The 14,626-nt window shown below is 34.6% G+C and overlaps 2 protein-coding genes across 2 annotated transcripts; both read left to right on the top strand.

Moving 5' to 3' along the window:
• Window positions 1–9: 9 nt before the first annotated feature.
• Window positions 10–1,330, top strand: LOC110911335 (protein decapping 5). Its single transcript, XM_035983773.1, has 3 exons — window positions 10–215; window positions 303–413; window positions 924–1,330. The coding sequence occupies exons 1-3, from the start codon at window positions 39–41 to the stop codon at window positions 1,083–1,085; spliced, it is 450 nt and encodes a 149-aa protein (XP_035839666.1). The 5' UTR covers window positions 10–38; the 3' UTR covers window positions 1,086–1,330.
• Window positions 1,331–11,983: 10,653 nt separating this feature from the next.
• Window positions 11,984–13,557, top strand: LOC110911334 (clavaminate synthase-like protein At3g21360). The gene is made up of 3 exons (XM_022155939.2): window positions 11,984–12,417; window positions 12,581–12,834; window positions 13,045–13,557. Exons 1-3 carry the CDS (start codon window positions 12,052–12,054, stop codon window positions 13,388–13,390), a joined length of 966 nt encoding a protein of 321 aa, XP_022011631.1. The 5' UTR covers window positions 11,984–12,051; the 3' UTR covers window positions 13,391–13,557.
• The last annotated feature ends 1,069 nt before the right edge of the window (window positions 13,558–14,626 follow it).

Consider the following 14,626-nt stretch of genomic DNA (forward strand, 5'->3'; position numbering starts at 1 on the left):
CTCTATTTTGTTAAATTATACAGGGATCAAGACACGTGATGAAGTTTACCGAGGAGTTTGATTTTGATGCAATGAATGAGAAATTCAACAAGGACGAAGTCTGGGGTACTTTGGGAAAGAACAGGTCCGGGTCAAAGGAAAAAGATGAAAATGCTACGGATGAGGAAGAATCAGAAGAGGAAATGGATCCCAACTTACCCAAAGTTGATGTTAAGGTGACCTGTTGACCGTTATTGTTATTTTAAATTAATTAATTCTATCAAATCTTGATAATTAATAATCTACCCTACGATGGTCTACAGCCTGTTTATAGTAAAGACGACTTTTTTGATACTTTATCAAGCAACACATCTGATCGTCAATCAAATTATGGAAGGACGAGATTCTCTGAACAAATGAAACTAGATACTGAGGTAAGATATACTAAGATAATCGATTTTCTTTGGCGGTAGGGTTTTTTCAGGGGAGGCAAATCCTGACAAGATGCAAAAATAATCAAGTATTGGGTTGTCATATGTAACTTGGTTAGCGAACAGGTCGTGTTTGGTTGACCTGTTTTAACCAGTGTAACTAAACAGGTGACCTATATACCAGTTTTAATCAATCAGGTTGACCCGTCAGCACGTTTACAACCTGTTTAACTCATTTATTGCAATCTACCGACCCGTTTATGACATGTTTAACACATTTACAACTTTACAACTGGCCAACTTGTTTGACTCATATAAGATAAATAGGGTATGAAAGTTGCTTTTCAAAAAAAAAAAAAAAAAAAAGATAAATAGGGTAAACGGGTCCCTATTTAAGTGTCTGGATTAGGACTAATGCCTTTGACACAAATATATGGGTCGTGTTTTGGTTGAACGATTTTACGTGCTACATTGGCCATCACTATGCTAACGTGTTATGGTGATCTGCTGCAGACATTTGGAGAATTTTCTAGGTACAGAGGGGGTGGTAGGGGTGGGCGTGGTCCCTATCGTGGAGGGCGGTCACGAGGTGGCGGTTATTATGGACGAGGAGGATACGGGTATGGCGGGAGGGGCCGTGGTGTGAGAAACCAAAATGCAGGCAATGACTACTAGAGCTTTGTTGGTGTTTTTTACAAGTTATTTAGGTACATACCGCGAATGTGAAGGCTATGTTGGGTTTTTTTTTCCTTTTCGGTTTCCTTTTGAAGTAAAATAAAATTAGGTGAATGTTTGTTCCCAGCTTCCTCATGGTATGGTTGTATTACTCCGAGTATTTGTAGACTAGAGGTCACAAAAAAGTTTCATGATTTCATCTTTTCAAGACCATTAATGTGTATGTCTATGTTCTTTTGTCTTTACTATATATAGTCGTTTCTTATACTTGGGAAAATATCAAAAATTATTTTATAGATAACCAAAAACTATTAGAAAAGAGATTACAAAGCTATAATCGTATCCGGAAAGGAATACCACAACAACTAGATGTTGTCATTATCATATTCAGTAAATTCCACAAATAACAAAGCTAATGTATGGTCTGAGTTACCCTGTAGAATAAAGATGCTGTTTTTAGTGAGATCTCCACTTGTGAAACAACTAGATGTGATTGATAAAAAAAAGTTGCAGGTTTGGACACATGTATGAATAGGTGATATATGTTATCAGTGGCGGACATAGAGTGTTAAAAGGGGTAGCACGGGCTACCCCTCAACCCCGTCTCCGTAGTGTAAAAATATCTCTTAGCTCCATTTTTATAGTGTAAAAATACTCCTCAATTCCGTTTCTGTTATATAAAGGATACCCTTGATCCTAAAAAAAAAATAGAATACCCCTAACTTTCTGGGCTAGTTCCGCCACTGTACGTTATGTTCAACTTAAACCATTTACATGTAAACTTTTTAAGTTTAATTTTAATTATATAATACTAGGTTAGAACCCTGTGTATTACACGGGTTTACTAAATGTAATTTTATATACTAAATAATAAAAATAATATATCCTTAAACAACTAGTGTATTGTATGGATTTAACAAATGTAATTTATATACCAAATAATAAAAAAAAGTTATATCTTTAAAAATCTTGGGTAATACATGGGTTAAGTAAATATAATTTTGTATAGTAAATAATAAAAAAAAGTTATATCATAAAAAAACTAATGATAATATATTAATACAAAGTTTAGTTTTCGTGATAATAAGAAAAAGTTATAGCATCAAAAAACAAACGATTTCGTTATAGGGAAGCATTCTGTTCCAAAATTGCTAATGAAAAAACTTAGTTATATGAAAAATATATCTATCTATTAAGACACCAAATACCTATGCTTAATATGTTTAAGTTTTTTAAAAGATATGGGAACTTATGAATGCACTATACGTTAAACACAAAAAGTAACATTCGCCATTGAAAAAATTAATAAAGAGAGTGAATCAACATAATGATAGATTAGGATCTATTTGGTGTAATTTAGAAGTAAAGTTACTATAACATTAGTCATTGAAAAATTAATAAAGAGTAAGTAAATCAACATAATATACGGTAGAAAAAATTAAACAAAAGGAAGGATATTAAAATTAGAAATAAAAAAAATGAGAATTGATTTTGTTGACCACATTGACACAATTCATTTCCAATAAAGATTTCTTCAAATAAAGTGTCGATCCAATCGCTTGTCAGTTGAATCCTTTATCCTAATATTGAATAAATAATTCAAAACCCAACACCAATGTTAGATAAAATTTGAATGGAAGATTTAAAAAATTTAATGGATTAAATTTATCTTTAAATCATTAGAGGCAACAAACAACCATGAATTATTCAAATATTGAACAAAATATATTATCACACTTAAATGATATTTATAAAAAAAAAAAAAACTTTTTTAATCAGATCAGGAGTCATTTGTTTAGGTACCCTCGTTGATTGATACATGTCCTCAAAGAGGTTTCTTTTATTATATGTATAGATTGTAAGCTTATTTGTTTGGGTTTGTATAATCATGAAACTTTCATAGTTATAAAAATCCTGACTAGACGCCGATTAATCCTGGATTAATCACAATTAATCTCGATTAATTTCTGTTAGTTCCGATTAATCCCCAATAAATCCCGATTAATCACTAGTTCATACCCCACCGCCCGGCTAGCGATTACTACAACATTGTAAAACAGACGATCATTTGAGACCTTGGACTATAAAGTGTATTGGACTAGTATCATCTTAACGACTTCCTCATATGCTGCCTATCAAGATATATTACTATTAAAATACTTACTACCCAATGGTGTGGAGATAACAATATCGTTTGTATCGATATGGGTAAGTCATTGTTTTGAGTCTTTGAGAGTAGCAATGTAGTATAATCCAAAAATACCATTGTTACATTGATTACATAACCGGTTTTTTTGTATTCATTTACTCTATCTATAACTTTTTCTTAGAAAACATGACCTTAAATATTTGGTTTAATAACATGAGAAAATCATAATTTTTACATTCTTATAAATTCAGACACTATTTGTATGGTAAATAATATTATTTAGAGTAAAGTATAATTTTTGTCCCCGGGTATATACTATTTGTATGGTAAATAATATTATTTAGAGTAAAGCACAATTTCTGTCCCTGTGGTTTACACCCGCTCGCAAGTTTCAGTCCCTATTTTGAAAAAATCAACACTCCAGTCCCTGACGTATTCAATTGCTCACAATTAAGGGTCTGGCACTAACTGACCGTTTATATTTCTGTGAAAAGACTAAAATACCCCCAAAACTTTACTTACAAATTCAGTCCCTGTAGGTTGATTTCTTAATTTCCCTCCATTTTCAAATGTTTTTCTTAATCTAGTAACAAACCACATTTAACCAGAAAATTAAACAACAAGATCAAGGTACTAACACAACAACAAGAAGAGATCAACAAATTTAACCAGAATTGGAATGCGTGTAATCAGGGTGAACTGGGTTTGACTTTATCTGGTCAAACAGTTCATGTTATCCGAGCCAAGATGTATGCTCCCTGTTCAAGTGATTGACAAATCATACTTAATAGTGCAAAACAAAGTCTATCATGCCTGTTCAACTTATAACCAAGTTCAATTGTACATACAATTAGAAAACTTAATGTGCAGCATGTGTTTAACTTATAATTAAGTCCAATTGTGCATTTCTTGTTCAAAGCCTTATGTGCAGTTCAAAACTTAATGTGCAGCAAACCAACAATTCTTATGTGCAGCAACTGATCCATCTACTTATGTCCAGCAATGTCATTTATCCTAAACACCCTTCAAATCATCTACTTATGTGCAAACTTCAACTAATATCCTTTGATCTTAAACACATAAAACATAAATATGCTGCAAACTTTAACTGATATGCTGCACATAATATCATCTGATCCTAAGCACATAAACATAAACAAACATCAACTGATTTCAACTAATATCCTTTGATCCTAATATCAACTGATATGCTGCAAACTTCAACTGATACATCTCAAACTAATATCCAGTGATCTCAAACTGATACAATTTAAATAAACATTATATTTCACCATTCAGTGACCATTAATAGAGTTCCATAACAAAAAAAAGAAACGATCAGTTATCCAAACAAAATAACATTTTTAAACCGTTCTACATACCCTAATAGTTTGGTGATTATCATTCAATCCCAAAATTTGATCAACCCAACCCAAATCATCCACAAAATTTAATATATTATATATGCATCATCTATTTACAGAGGTGCAGCAACACATCTACCCCCGATGTTGGAAACAGAGTTCCACCCGGAACCCCCTGCCATTCTGTCACACCCCAACCGATGGCGGAATCATCGGGGCGCAGCACTGAGCGAAACAGATTGTCCATGAGTTTCCACAACAACTATTAAATTACCAAATCCTTAACGTTAATATCCCGTACTACTAACAGATAAAGTAAAAATAGTTATTACAGATAATTGTCTCAAAAACAAGCAAACTGTTCCGACAACTCAGATTTTTATTAAGTTTGTTTCTAGACTCCAACCTAGTCTTGATTCCAGCAATTAACAAGCAAGCATCCTAAGCATTCAAACACCTGTCACATACGTTAAAGTAGAGGTCAATACACATAGTGTAAAGGTGAGCATACAAGTTTGATATAACATAATAGAGTTCGAAATAGTTTACGCATAACCAGCATGGAACATGTATAAAGTGAAGGCAAGTAGGTTATCGACAGGGAAATATGCACAGACGTGACTGCAAGTTGTAGAATGCGCAACACATATCTCCACTGGGACACGTGAAGTAAAGCCCTTAACAACCCCTGTCCACGACATGTGCTGAGTCCAAACTATAGTACTATCGTTGCTAAGGTGTCAGGCAACAATCACTGTGTTAACATAACATACAAGCATTCATCGAATAACACGTAGCATGCAATAACGGTTAGTGTATAAATAGTGTTTGCGTTGTGTGTCGATTGTGATTTAGAATAAGTAACGTATGTAACACCCAAAAGTGCGTAAAGCAAAAAGGGATCAAGTATACTCACAGATAGCGTTTAACTTAATAAACACTGCCTTGGATTGAAGGGAGTGCTGAGAGATATTAGCCTGAACAGTTAACAATATCATAAATGATAAGCGACGCGTAAAACGGTGCAAAGTGATAAGTGTCGGATGGTAATCCGAGCGGATGACAATCCGATCGGATAGCCAGTCGATCGGATGTCAATCCGTTCGGATGGTCATCCGATCGGATGGCCATTCGATTGGATTGACACCTCGTTTTGTGTATGATGGTTTGCCTATTGAAGTTTTTGTTGTAGCATTTTGAAAACAGAGAAGTATCTCTGCCTTTCAGGTCATTCGATCAAACGGCGGTTTGATCGGATGACAATCCGTTCGACGAGGTATTTCTCAGAGAACAAGTTCACAACAGTGTTGTCACTCGATCGGATGGTCTACCGATCAGGTGGCAATCCGTTAGAACTGGTAATGCATTGAACATGTTGAAAATTGTTTAAGTGTTGAAATTCCAAACATCACATGGTCGGATGGTCGTTCGATCGGATGACAATCCGATCGGACGGCAATCTGTTTCGATGTTCAAAACTTGAAAAGTTGAAATAAAGGTTCAAGTGTGGGATCAAGTGTAAGCCGAACGGGTGGCTGTCCGATCGGATGGCAATCCGATCGGATTGCACTCCGATCGGACGACAATCTGTCCCAACGACCTGATCGTCCTAACACTTGATAGTTTTGAAAGTTTGTAGTTTTGATCGAGATGGTGTGATAACGCGCTAAACAATAGAACCTCGTCAAGACCCCAGTGACCCGATCGAACAGGAATCACCCAGATCTGACCCGTTCACTGGTTCGTGACGGTTGTTCATGTTTATCCCGGAATCGGTTATCTCTTTGGTAGAACCCAGGTCTTGAACCAACACATCACTAAGAAGGAGTAGAAGGTCAGAACAAGCTCCGATTCTATCGGTTTTGAGTGCATTGAGTGTAAAAGAGTTGAAAGAAGTTTGAAAACCATCTTTCAATCCTTTTCACCTTGAATATGTTCAGATCTATGCAAGATCTTTGTTTATTCATTTGGAAATCGACCAGATCTAAGTTGTTCTTGGTGGATTGAAGCCAAAACATGAAGTTCATAAGAACTCCATGATGACATCACCCTAGAACACCTCAAATCCATTGATTTCACGGTTAAAAGTTAAGATTCAAAAGATAGAATGATGAAGAAGTGTGTGTAGATCATAGAAGTACAAGATTTAGGTTGAAAACTTACAAGAATCGCGAGAAATCGAGAGAAAGAATGGCTAAAGCGAGCTGGTCGAGCAGAGGAGCTGTCACATCAAGTGATGTGACAAGTGAGGGTATTTATAGGTTTCCAAAAAGGGAAAGTGCATAGAATCGGATGGGCCACCGATCGGATGGCGACTCGATCGGGTGGCAATCCGGTCGGATGGTCACTCGATCGGGTGGCCACTCGATCCGGTGTCCGGCGTGTTGAGTTTTGTAATTTCTATTCGTGTGTTGAGCGTGGCGATGCGTTTCGAGTGGGCGATGCGATAGAATTACCCATTAGTTACACTATTAATCCCAACTACTATATCTAACATACAATCACTATAAATAACTTGCATTTAGCGTCTGCGATTCGGTTGCGGTAGAGTTGCGATTGCGTTTTGATTATCCACCACAACATAAACATAATTAAACATGCACAAGTAACATATAAAGAGCACACACACGTAAAACAATATCCAGAACGCTTGATTCGGGTTGCGAATGCGATTGCGATGCGATAAGCGATAAATAGCGATTAAACCTCGATTATTAATAAGTACTCCACATAATACAACTAATGCGATTAAATAAATAGATTCGATTACAAGTCAAAGAAGTCAAAATAGGAGTTGAGCAAGGAGTGCCAGATAGCAATTAGCTATCTTTTCTTCTTTTGGCTTCAATCTTGACTTTGATTTTGACCTTCGCAACACGGGGTGTTACACATTCCTCATCAGGACCCAATAATGGATCTTGACATACGTCCTGGTCACCTGCACCCTTAACCCAACTGGAATCAAACATAAACAACCCAAATTTCAGGTTTCATACAACTGGAACGAACGAAATCAAACATATACGGACATGAAAAACACAAATTTCATTCAAATCTTACCCACGACGTGTAATGTGAACAAAATGACCGCGCATTGCCTCATTTTAAAGACGATCAGAGGAAGTTCGGAGGAAGTTCGCCGGAGCTGTGGAGTCGCCGGAGTGTTTGGGGGAGATGGGGGAGTGTATTGTAGCTTACAAAAGAAGTTTGGGGGGTGTATTAATAGTATAAGTTTCTAACTTTAGTGAATTTACCATTACGCCCCCCCTGAAGTTAAAAGACTTAACAGTCAACTAACGCCAGTACGGTCAAAGGTTTTAATTGTGAGCAATTGAATACGTCAGGGACTAGAGTGTTATTTTTTTTCAAAATAGGAACTGGAACTGTGAGCGGATGTAAACCTTAGGTACTGATACTGTACTTTACTCTATTATTTAATTATTAATAATGGATTCTAAATAAATGTTCAAAAAAAAACGTCATAGTATTTTAAGATATACATTCCTACACATTAATATTAACTAGCTTTTTTTGACGTCGCGCATTGCGGCGAAACCTAGCAAATGATAATGTAAAACAAGCGTGATTTGAAAATAAAGCATGTTGTTTAGAAAGTTAAACCATTAGAACAGTTTAATTTATCATTGTACCGTTTGATGATACCAAAAAAAACATTTTATTTTAAATACAACTTCGTTTTTAACAAAACTTATAACGGAATGTCGAGGTAAAAAATGAAGCACAACTACGTACTTAAGTTTTTAGAAAAAAAGTTAGAAACATAAATTATTAAAAAAAGTATCTAATTATGTGATAAATTAATATATGTTCTAAAAAAAGAAAAAAAAGAATTATTAAAAAACGGTAAAGGAAATATATGGTTTTAAAAAAGGAAAAATGAAATAAAATATCTTGTTAAAAGTAAATATAATAATAAAACAATTATAATATATTAAATAAAAAATAATAGAAAGCTATATATTATTTAAAAAATAAAATTACTATTAATCCTCTCTCGCTAACTATATTAAAAAGAAAAAAACGAATTATTATAAAGTGAAAAACGAAATATATGGTTTTAGAAAAGGAAAAAATAAAATAAAATATATTATTAAAAGTAAATATAATAATAAAACAATTATAATACATTAAATAAAAAATAATAAAAAGCTATATATTATTTTAAAAATAAAGTTACTATTCATCAGCTCTCATTAACTATATATATATAATATAATAGTGAGTTCTTTAAAGAAATGAATAGATGTGTAAGAGTTGAAAGTGAGTTGAGAGTCTTTAAGGTGGTGAAGGAGTATTTTTTAGATAAAATTACATACATCAACCTTTATATTATACCTAAACTGCACTTTATACCTTTCATTATAAAATCGGCTACACCCAACCTTCATGTTCTTGTTTTATTACATTCTATAACCTTTATAACTAATGTCTTCCACAAACTCAGTTAAGTTACCTCACATGCTTTTTCATGTGAGGGTACTATGGTATTTTATAACATAGAGGTTGATTTGTGCAAATATACTTTATTCCGGATATTACAATAACTTTATTTAAAAGAATTTGTGTTTTTTATCTATACTTTATATAAATAGTAATTTATCTTGTCATTAGTATTTACTTTATAAAAATATTAAAACCATAATTTTTATAAAATGAAATTAAAACTAATTTTTTATATATGTTTATAAATATATAATAATTAACAAATAATAATGTTTTTGCAAAAAAGAAAATACTCTACTATATATATAATAATATTTTTGCACAAATCAACCTTTATGTTGTAAAATAATATTTTTACACAAATCAACCTTTATGTTATAAAAAACCATAGTCAGTGAAGGAGAAAATTCCTGATTTCGTCATTCTTTAAAAAGGTGTTTGTTGTATAAAGTTTTGAGTAAGAATAATAAGTGAAAATTTAGTTATTATTGTTTAACATTCACACGAGAGAAATCGAAAGAGATAAAGAAAGATGGGTCTATCACTTGGGAAAAACACAATTAATAATAAAAGATAGCCCTAGAGAGAAAGACCAAGATTTATTCCATAAACCGTGGTTTGGTAATTGGTATTGTGTTTTCCTTTTGAAAGTTTCCTTAATTTTATTATGAGTTAATTACCGTTTTTGTCTCAGTGGTTTGTCAAAAATCATTATTTCAGTCCATCAGTTTAAAAATTGTGATTTCAGTCCCTATAGTTTCACTTTTGTAACCATTTCAGTCCTTGTGGTTTTACTTTCGTAACCATTTCAATCCAATATTCTGTTAAGTACAAGGACTGAAATGGTTACGAGGTGGACTGAAATGGTTACGAAAGTGAAACCACAGGGACTGAATCGCAATTTTTAAACTAATAGACGGAAATAATGATTTTTTTACAAACAACAAGGACGAAAACAGTAATTAACTCTTTTATTGTTCTTGTTGATGTATGGAACAAGGGACGGAGAAATAATCATTATCGGCTTCAATTCTACTGCTACTACTAAAATGTCTTACCTTGAAATTTATACGTTACTATATATACATTTGTAATAATTTATTAGAGATTTTGTGAGAGAAAAGGCACCGAGGATGAAAGAAAACACGCTCGAGTCTTAAGTTTTAACAGAGGTAACGATCTACTTGTGTTAGATGATATCATTAACAACTCGACTTGTACATGGAAATATATGTATCTCGACTTGTACATGGAAATATATGTATCTATGCCCGACTCGTTCATTACACTATCGCAACTAAGTTTGATATTCTAAGTCAAATTCACAACTAATGACGCAAAGCAAAATAATAAATAGAGAGAATAAACTCATAGAAAAGTGACATATTGTTGAATACATAAACTAGTATCTCAAGGGGTAAGGATAGTGTAAAAAGGGTCTGAAGTGTGAGAAGTGTATTATAACACTATATATAATACTATATAACACCATATAAACACCGTATAACAAATATGTAACACCATATAATACCATATAACACTATATAACATTATATAACAAATATAACACTATACATCTATCATAGACATGCTATCAGACAAACTATAGTGTTATATTTGTTATATAATGTTATATAGTGTTACATAGTGTTATATGATATTATATGGTGTTACATATTGTTATACGGTGTTTATATGGTGTTATATAGTATTATATATAGTGTTATAATACACTACTCACTCTTTGAGCACTTTTTACAGGATCCTCTACCTATCTCAAGCTCTATTATATAGGAAAAATCTAAATTTAACATATAGATCATAGATGTTGAAATTCAAAAAATGATAGCTAATTACTAAATACGAGAAAATACATAAGACACATAATTTAACATAGTAAAAATTTTACCCGTTTATACAATTAAATTTGAATTAAAAAAGGTTGCTAAAATTGGGGAAATTTTTGAAATTTGAATTCGGGAATAAGGATGGTAGAATTCGGGTTCAATAGTTGGGAAAATTGCAGCTAGCGTTTGTTAAATGATTCTCCATATTGAAATGTTTTTGTCCATTACTTATGAACTCATAATTTCAAAACAGAAAGTTAAACATAATTTTATATCTACTAATTAAAGCTAAATATTTATAGTTAATCACGATATCCAATTTCTAAATGCCTAATTAATATATGGGGTTCTTTTGGCCGTCCCACACTAAAAGTGAAATAAATCAATAATAGACAAATAATCTTGTAATCGCCATTTTGCATGTGGGTTCGGTAAGTATATCCTTTAGCATTACGTTTGGATAATTTAATACAATTAATTTCAACAACAACAACAACAACAACAAAATGTTAAACGACCAATTTCAAGTTCTAAACCATAAACCATCAAACAGTTAAAAACAGCTTGTATATATTTCGAACTGTCGGTTTATAAACAATGCTTAATTATAGAATTACAAAGATCTCAAACCGATGAATCGATATAACAAATGAAACAAGGCAAGTTTGATACTTTTTTTTAAATAAAAAATTGTAAAAAACACAACTCTATATAGTTCCAAATCAAACACGATCAAGCCCTAAACCCTATTTTTTTGTCAAAAAATTCTTATATTATCTACAAATGTGCCCTCTATATATGTACATATAAACCATCTAAATACAATATAAGTCGACAAATGTTAGATCTTAAACTTTAAAAATATATATCTTTGTACTTTTCCTTTGTAGTATTTTCCTCTAACAAAGAACCGAATCTTTCGGCCTTTATGAACAAAGAAACAAAAGGTAGAAATTAAATCTTAATTGTCTTTATACTTGAGACAAGAATGCATCTTTGATATGATCATCATTATGATTGGGTGGGCTAAAACCAAACCAGTTTTTGGAACCACTAATATATGATTGTGGCTATATATACTCCTTAAATCCCCTAGTCTCTGTCATTCATTCCCATAATTAACCATCAAGAAAGTCACCAAAATGGAGTACAACTGCAAGGAATTTAAGGTCGGGAAATGCGAAGGCGAGAAGTTGGTCGACGGTGAGACCTTGCCGTTGGTGCTCACGCCGCCAGAGGCAAGCAAGAATGGGATCGAGTCACTACTCGAGGCTCTTGGGAACAACAAAGAGTGGTTTGATGATATGGTGACAAAGAATAGTGCGGTTTTGCTACGAGGGTTTGATGTCAAGAATGCGGTCGAGTTTAATGACATCGTTGAGACGTTTGGTTGGGAGGATATCCGGTATGTTGGTCCCGCCCCTCGAACGCATATCCACAAGAGGATTTGGACCGCGAATGAAGGACCTCTTTCGGAGTTCATTTATTATCATCATGAAATGGTTCTGGTATGTCAAACCCACATATGTATATTGCGAGAACATGCGGAACTGAAAATTATTATTTTTTATTAATTTTTTTATCTAAAGTATTTATAAAACATATATTGGTATATATTAAGTTTCCAAAGTGAGGTTTATGTATGTGTTGTTGATAAAATTATATGAACAGATTAACGAGTTTCCGAAAAAGGTAATACTGTTTTGTGAAGTTCCGCCCCCGGAGGGCGGAGAAACGCCATTTGTACCGAGCTTTAAGGTCACCGAACGAATGATGGAGGAGTTCCCCGAATTCGTGGAGGAAGTGGAGGCGAAGGGGCTGAAATACACGTTCATCGCTCTCAACAGCGATAACACGACCTCAATGAGAGGTCGTGGCTGGCAAGATGCTTTTGCAACAAATGACCAACAAGAAGCTGAGAAAAGGTATATCAATTACATTAAAAGAATTCAAAAGAACGGAAAAACTGTATAGATGAGCAATATTTTGTGTACTGAATAACTGAAAATCGGGTCTTTTATTAGAGAGATTACTTTGAAAATGATAGTAGTGAAGCTATCATTTGTTATATAGTTATGGTTTCATGATTATATCAACCCAACGCGTTGTTACTAATTTAGACGCGAACCTAACAGGGCAAGGGCACTAGGGATGGATGTGGAATGGCTAGAAAACGGTAGCATAAAGACGATTTTGGGTCCGAGGCCACTAACAAAGGTGTTTGAGGGAAGGAAAGGGAGACGAATGTGGTTCAACACGTTGGTCGGGATGTATGGAAAGGAACTTAGCTCCGCGATGATGGCTGATGGGACGGAGATACCAAAGGATATCGTGAAGCGATGCGAGGAAATCATCGAGGAAGAAAGCATCCAGTTTAAGTGGGAGAAAGGAGACGTGTTGTTCCTCGATAATTACGCTACACTCCATGGAAGAAGGCCATCGTTACCTCCGCGAAGAGTCTTGGTTGCTACTTGCAAATAGATGGGTTTGATTTGCAAGGTGAGCGTGACAATAATGGATGCAAATAAAGAAGTGTGGTGCATGTCTCATCCAATCATCAATTATGCTATATATGTATTATTAAGTTTATCTTGTGTTAAAACATACTCATTATTTGTGGTTGAGTAAATTGTCATTTTAGTCCGTAAGTTTTGTCTAAATTTGCCATTTTATTCCAAATAGTTTTTTTTTTGCCTCTGGGTCCCTGGCTTTTCCTTTTTGTTGCCATTTTGATCACATACACTAACTCCATCCAAAAACACCATCTTTAACCAGGGGTATTTTGGGGATTTTCATTTTAAATGTTTTCAATTGCCATTTTGATCCAATTCCAAAAAATAAAAAAAAATCCAAAAAATTCTAAAAAATAATAAAAATTCTAAAAAATCCAAAAAATCCGTCTCGGCGCGAACCGTTTCGAACCCGAACCGTTTCGAGCTGAACCGTTTCGAGGCGAACCGTTTCGACCCGTACCGTTTCGACCTGAACCGTTTCGAGCCGAACCGTTTCGAGCTGAACCCTTTCGAGCTGAACCGTTTCGACCCGTACCGTTTCGAGCTGAACCGTTTCGAGCCGAACCGTTTCGAGCCGAACCGTTTCGACGCGAACCGTTTCGACGCGAACCGTTTAGACCCGTATCGTTTCGACCCACACCGTTTCGAGCTGAATCGTTTCGACGCGAACCGTGCCTCGAAAAGGTACGGGTCGAAACGGTTCAGCTCGAAACGGTACGGGTCGAAACGGGTCAGCTCGAAACGGTTCGGTTCGAAACGGTACGGGTCAAAACGGTTTGCGTCGAAACGGTTCAGCTCGAAACGGTTCGGTTCGAAACGGTTCAGCTAGAAACGGTTCGGCTAGAAACGGTTCGGTTCGAAACGGTTCAGCTAGAAACGGTTCGGTTCGAAACGGTTCAGCTCGAAACGGTTCGGCTCGAAACAGTTCAGCTCGAAACGGTTCCGCTCGAAACGGTTCGGCTCGAAACAGTTCAGCTCGAAACGGTTCCGCTCGAAACGGTTCAGCTCGAAACGGTACGGCTCGAAACGGTTCGCGTCGAAACGGTTCAGCTCGAAACGGTTCAGCTCGAAACGGTTCGCGTCGAAACGGCTTAGCTCGAAATGGTTCGGGTCGAAACGGTACGGGTCGAAACGGTTCGCGCCGAAACGGATTTTTTGTATTTTTTTTAGAATTTTTATGATTATTTAGAATTTTTATGATTTT

This window comes from Helianthus annuus, chromosome 15, assembly GCF_002127325.2.
Source record: "Helianthus annuus cultivar XRQ/B chromosome 15, HanXRQr2.0-SUNRISE, whole genome shotgun sequence".
NCBI classification, from domain to species: Eukaryota; Viridiplantae; Streptophyta; class Magnoliopsida; order Asterales; family Asteraceae; genus Helianthus; species Helianthus annuus.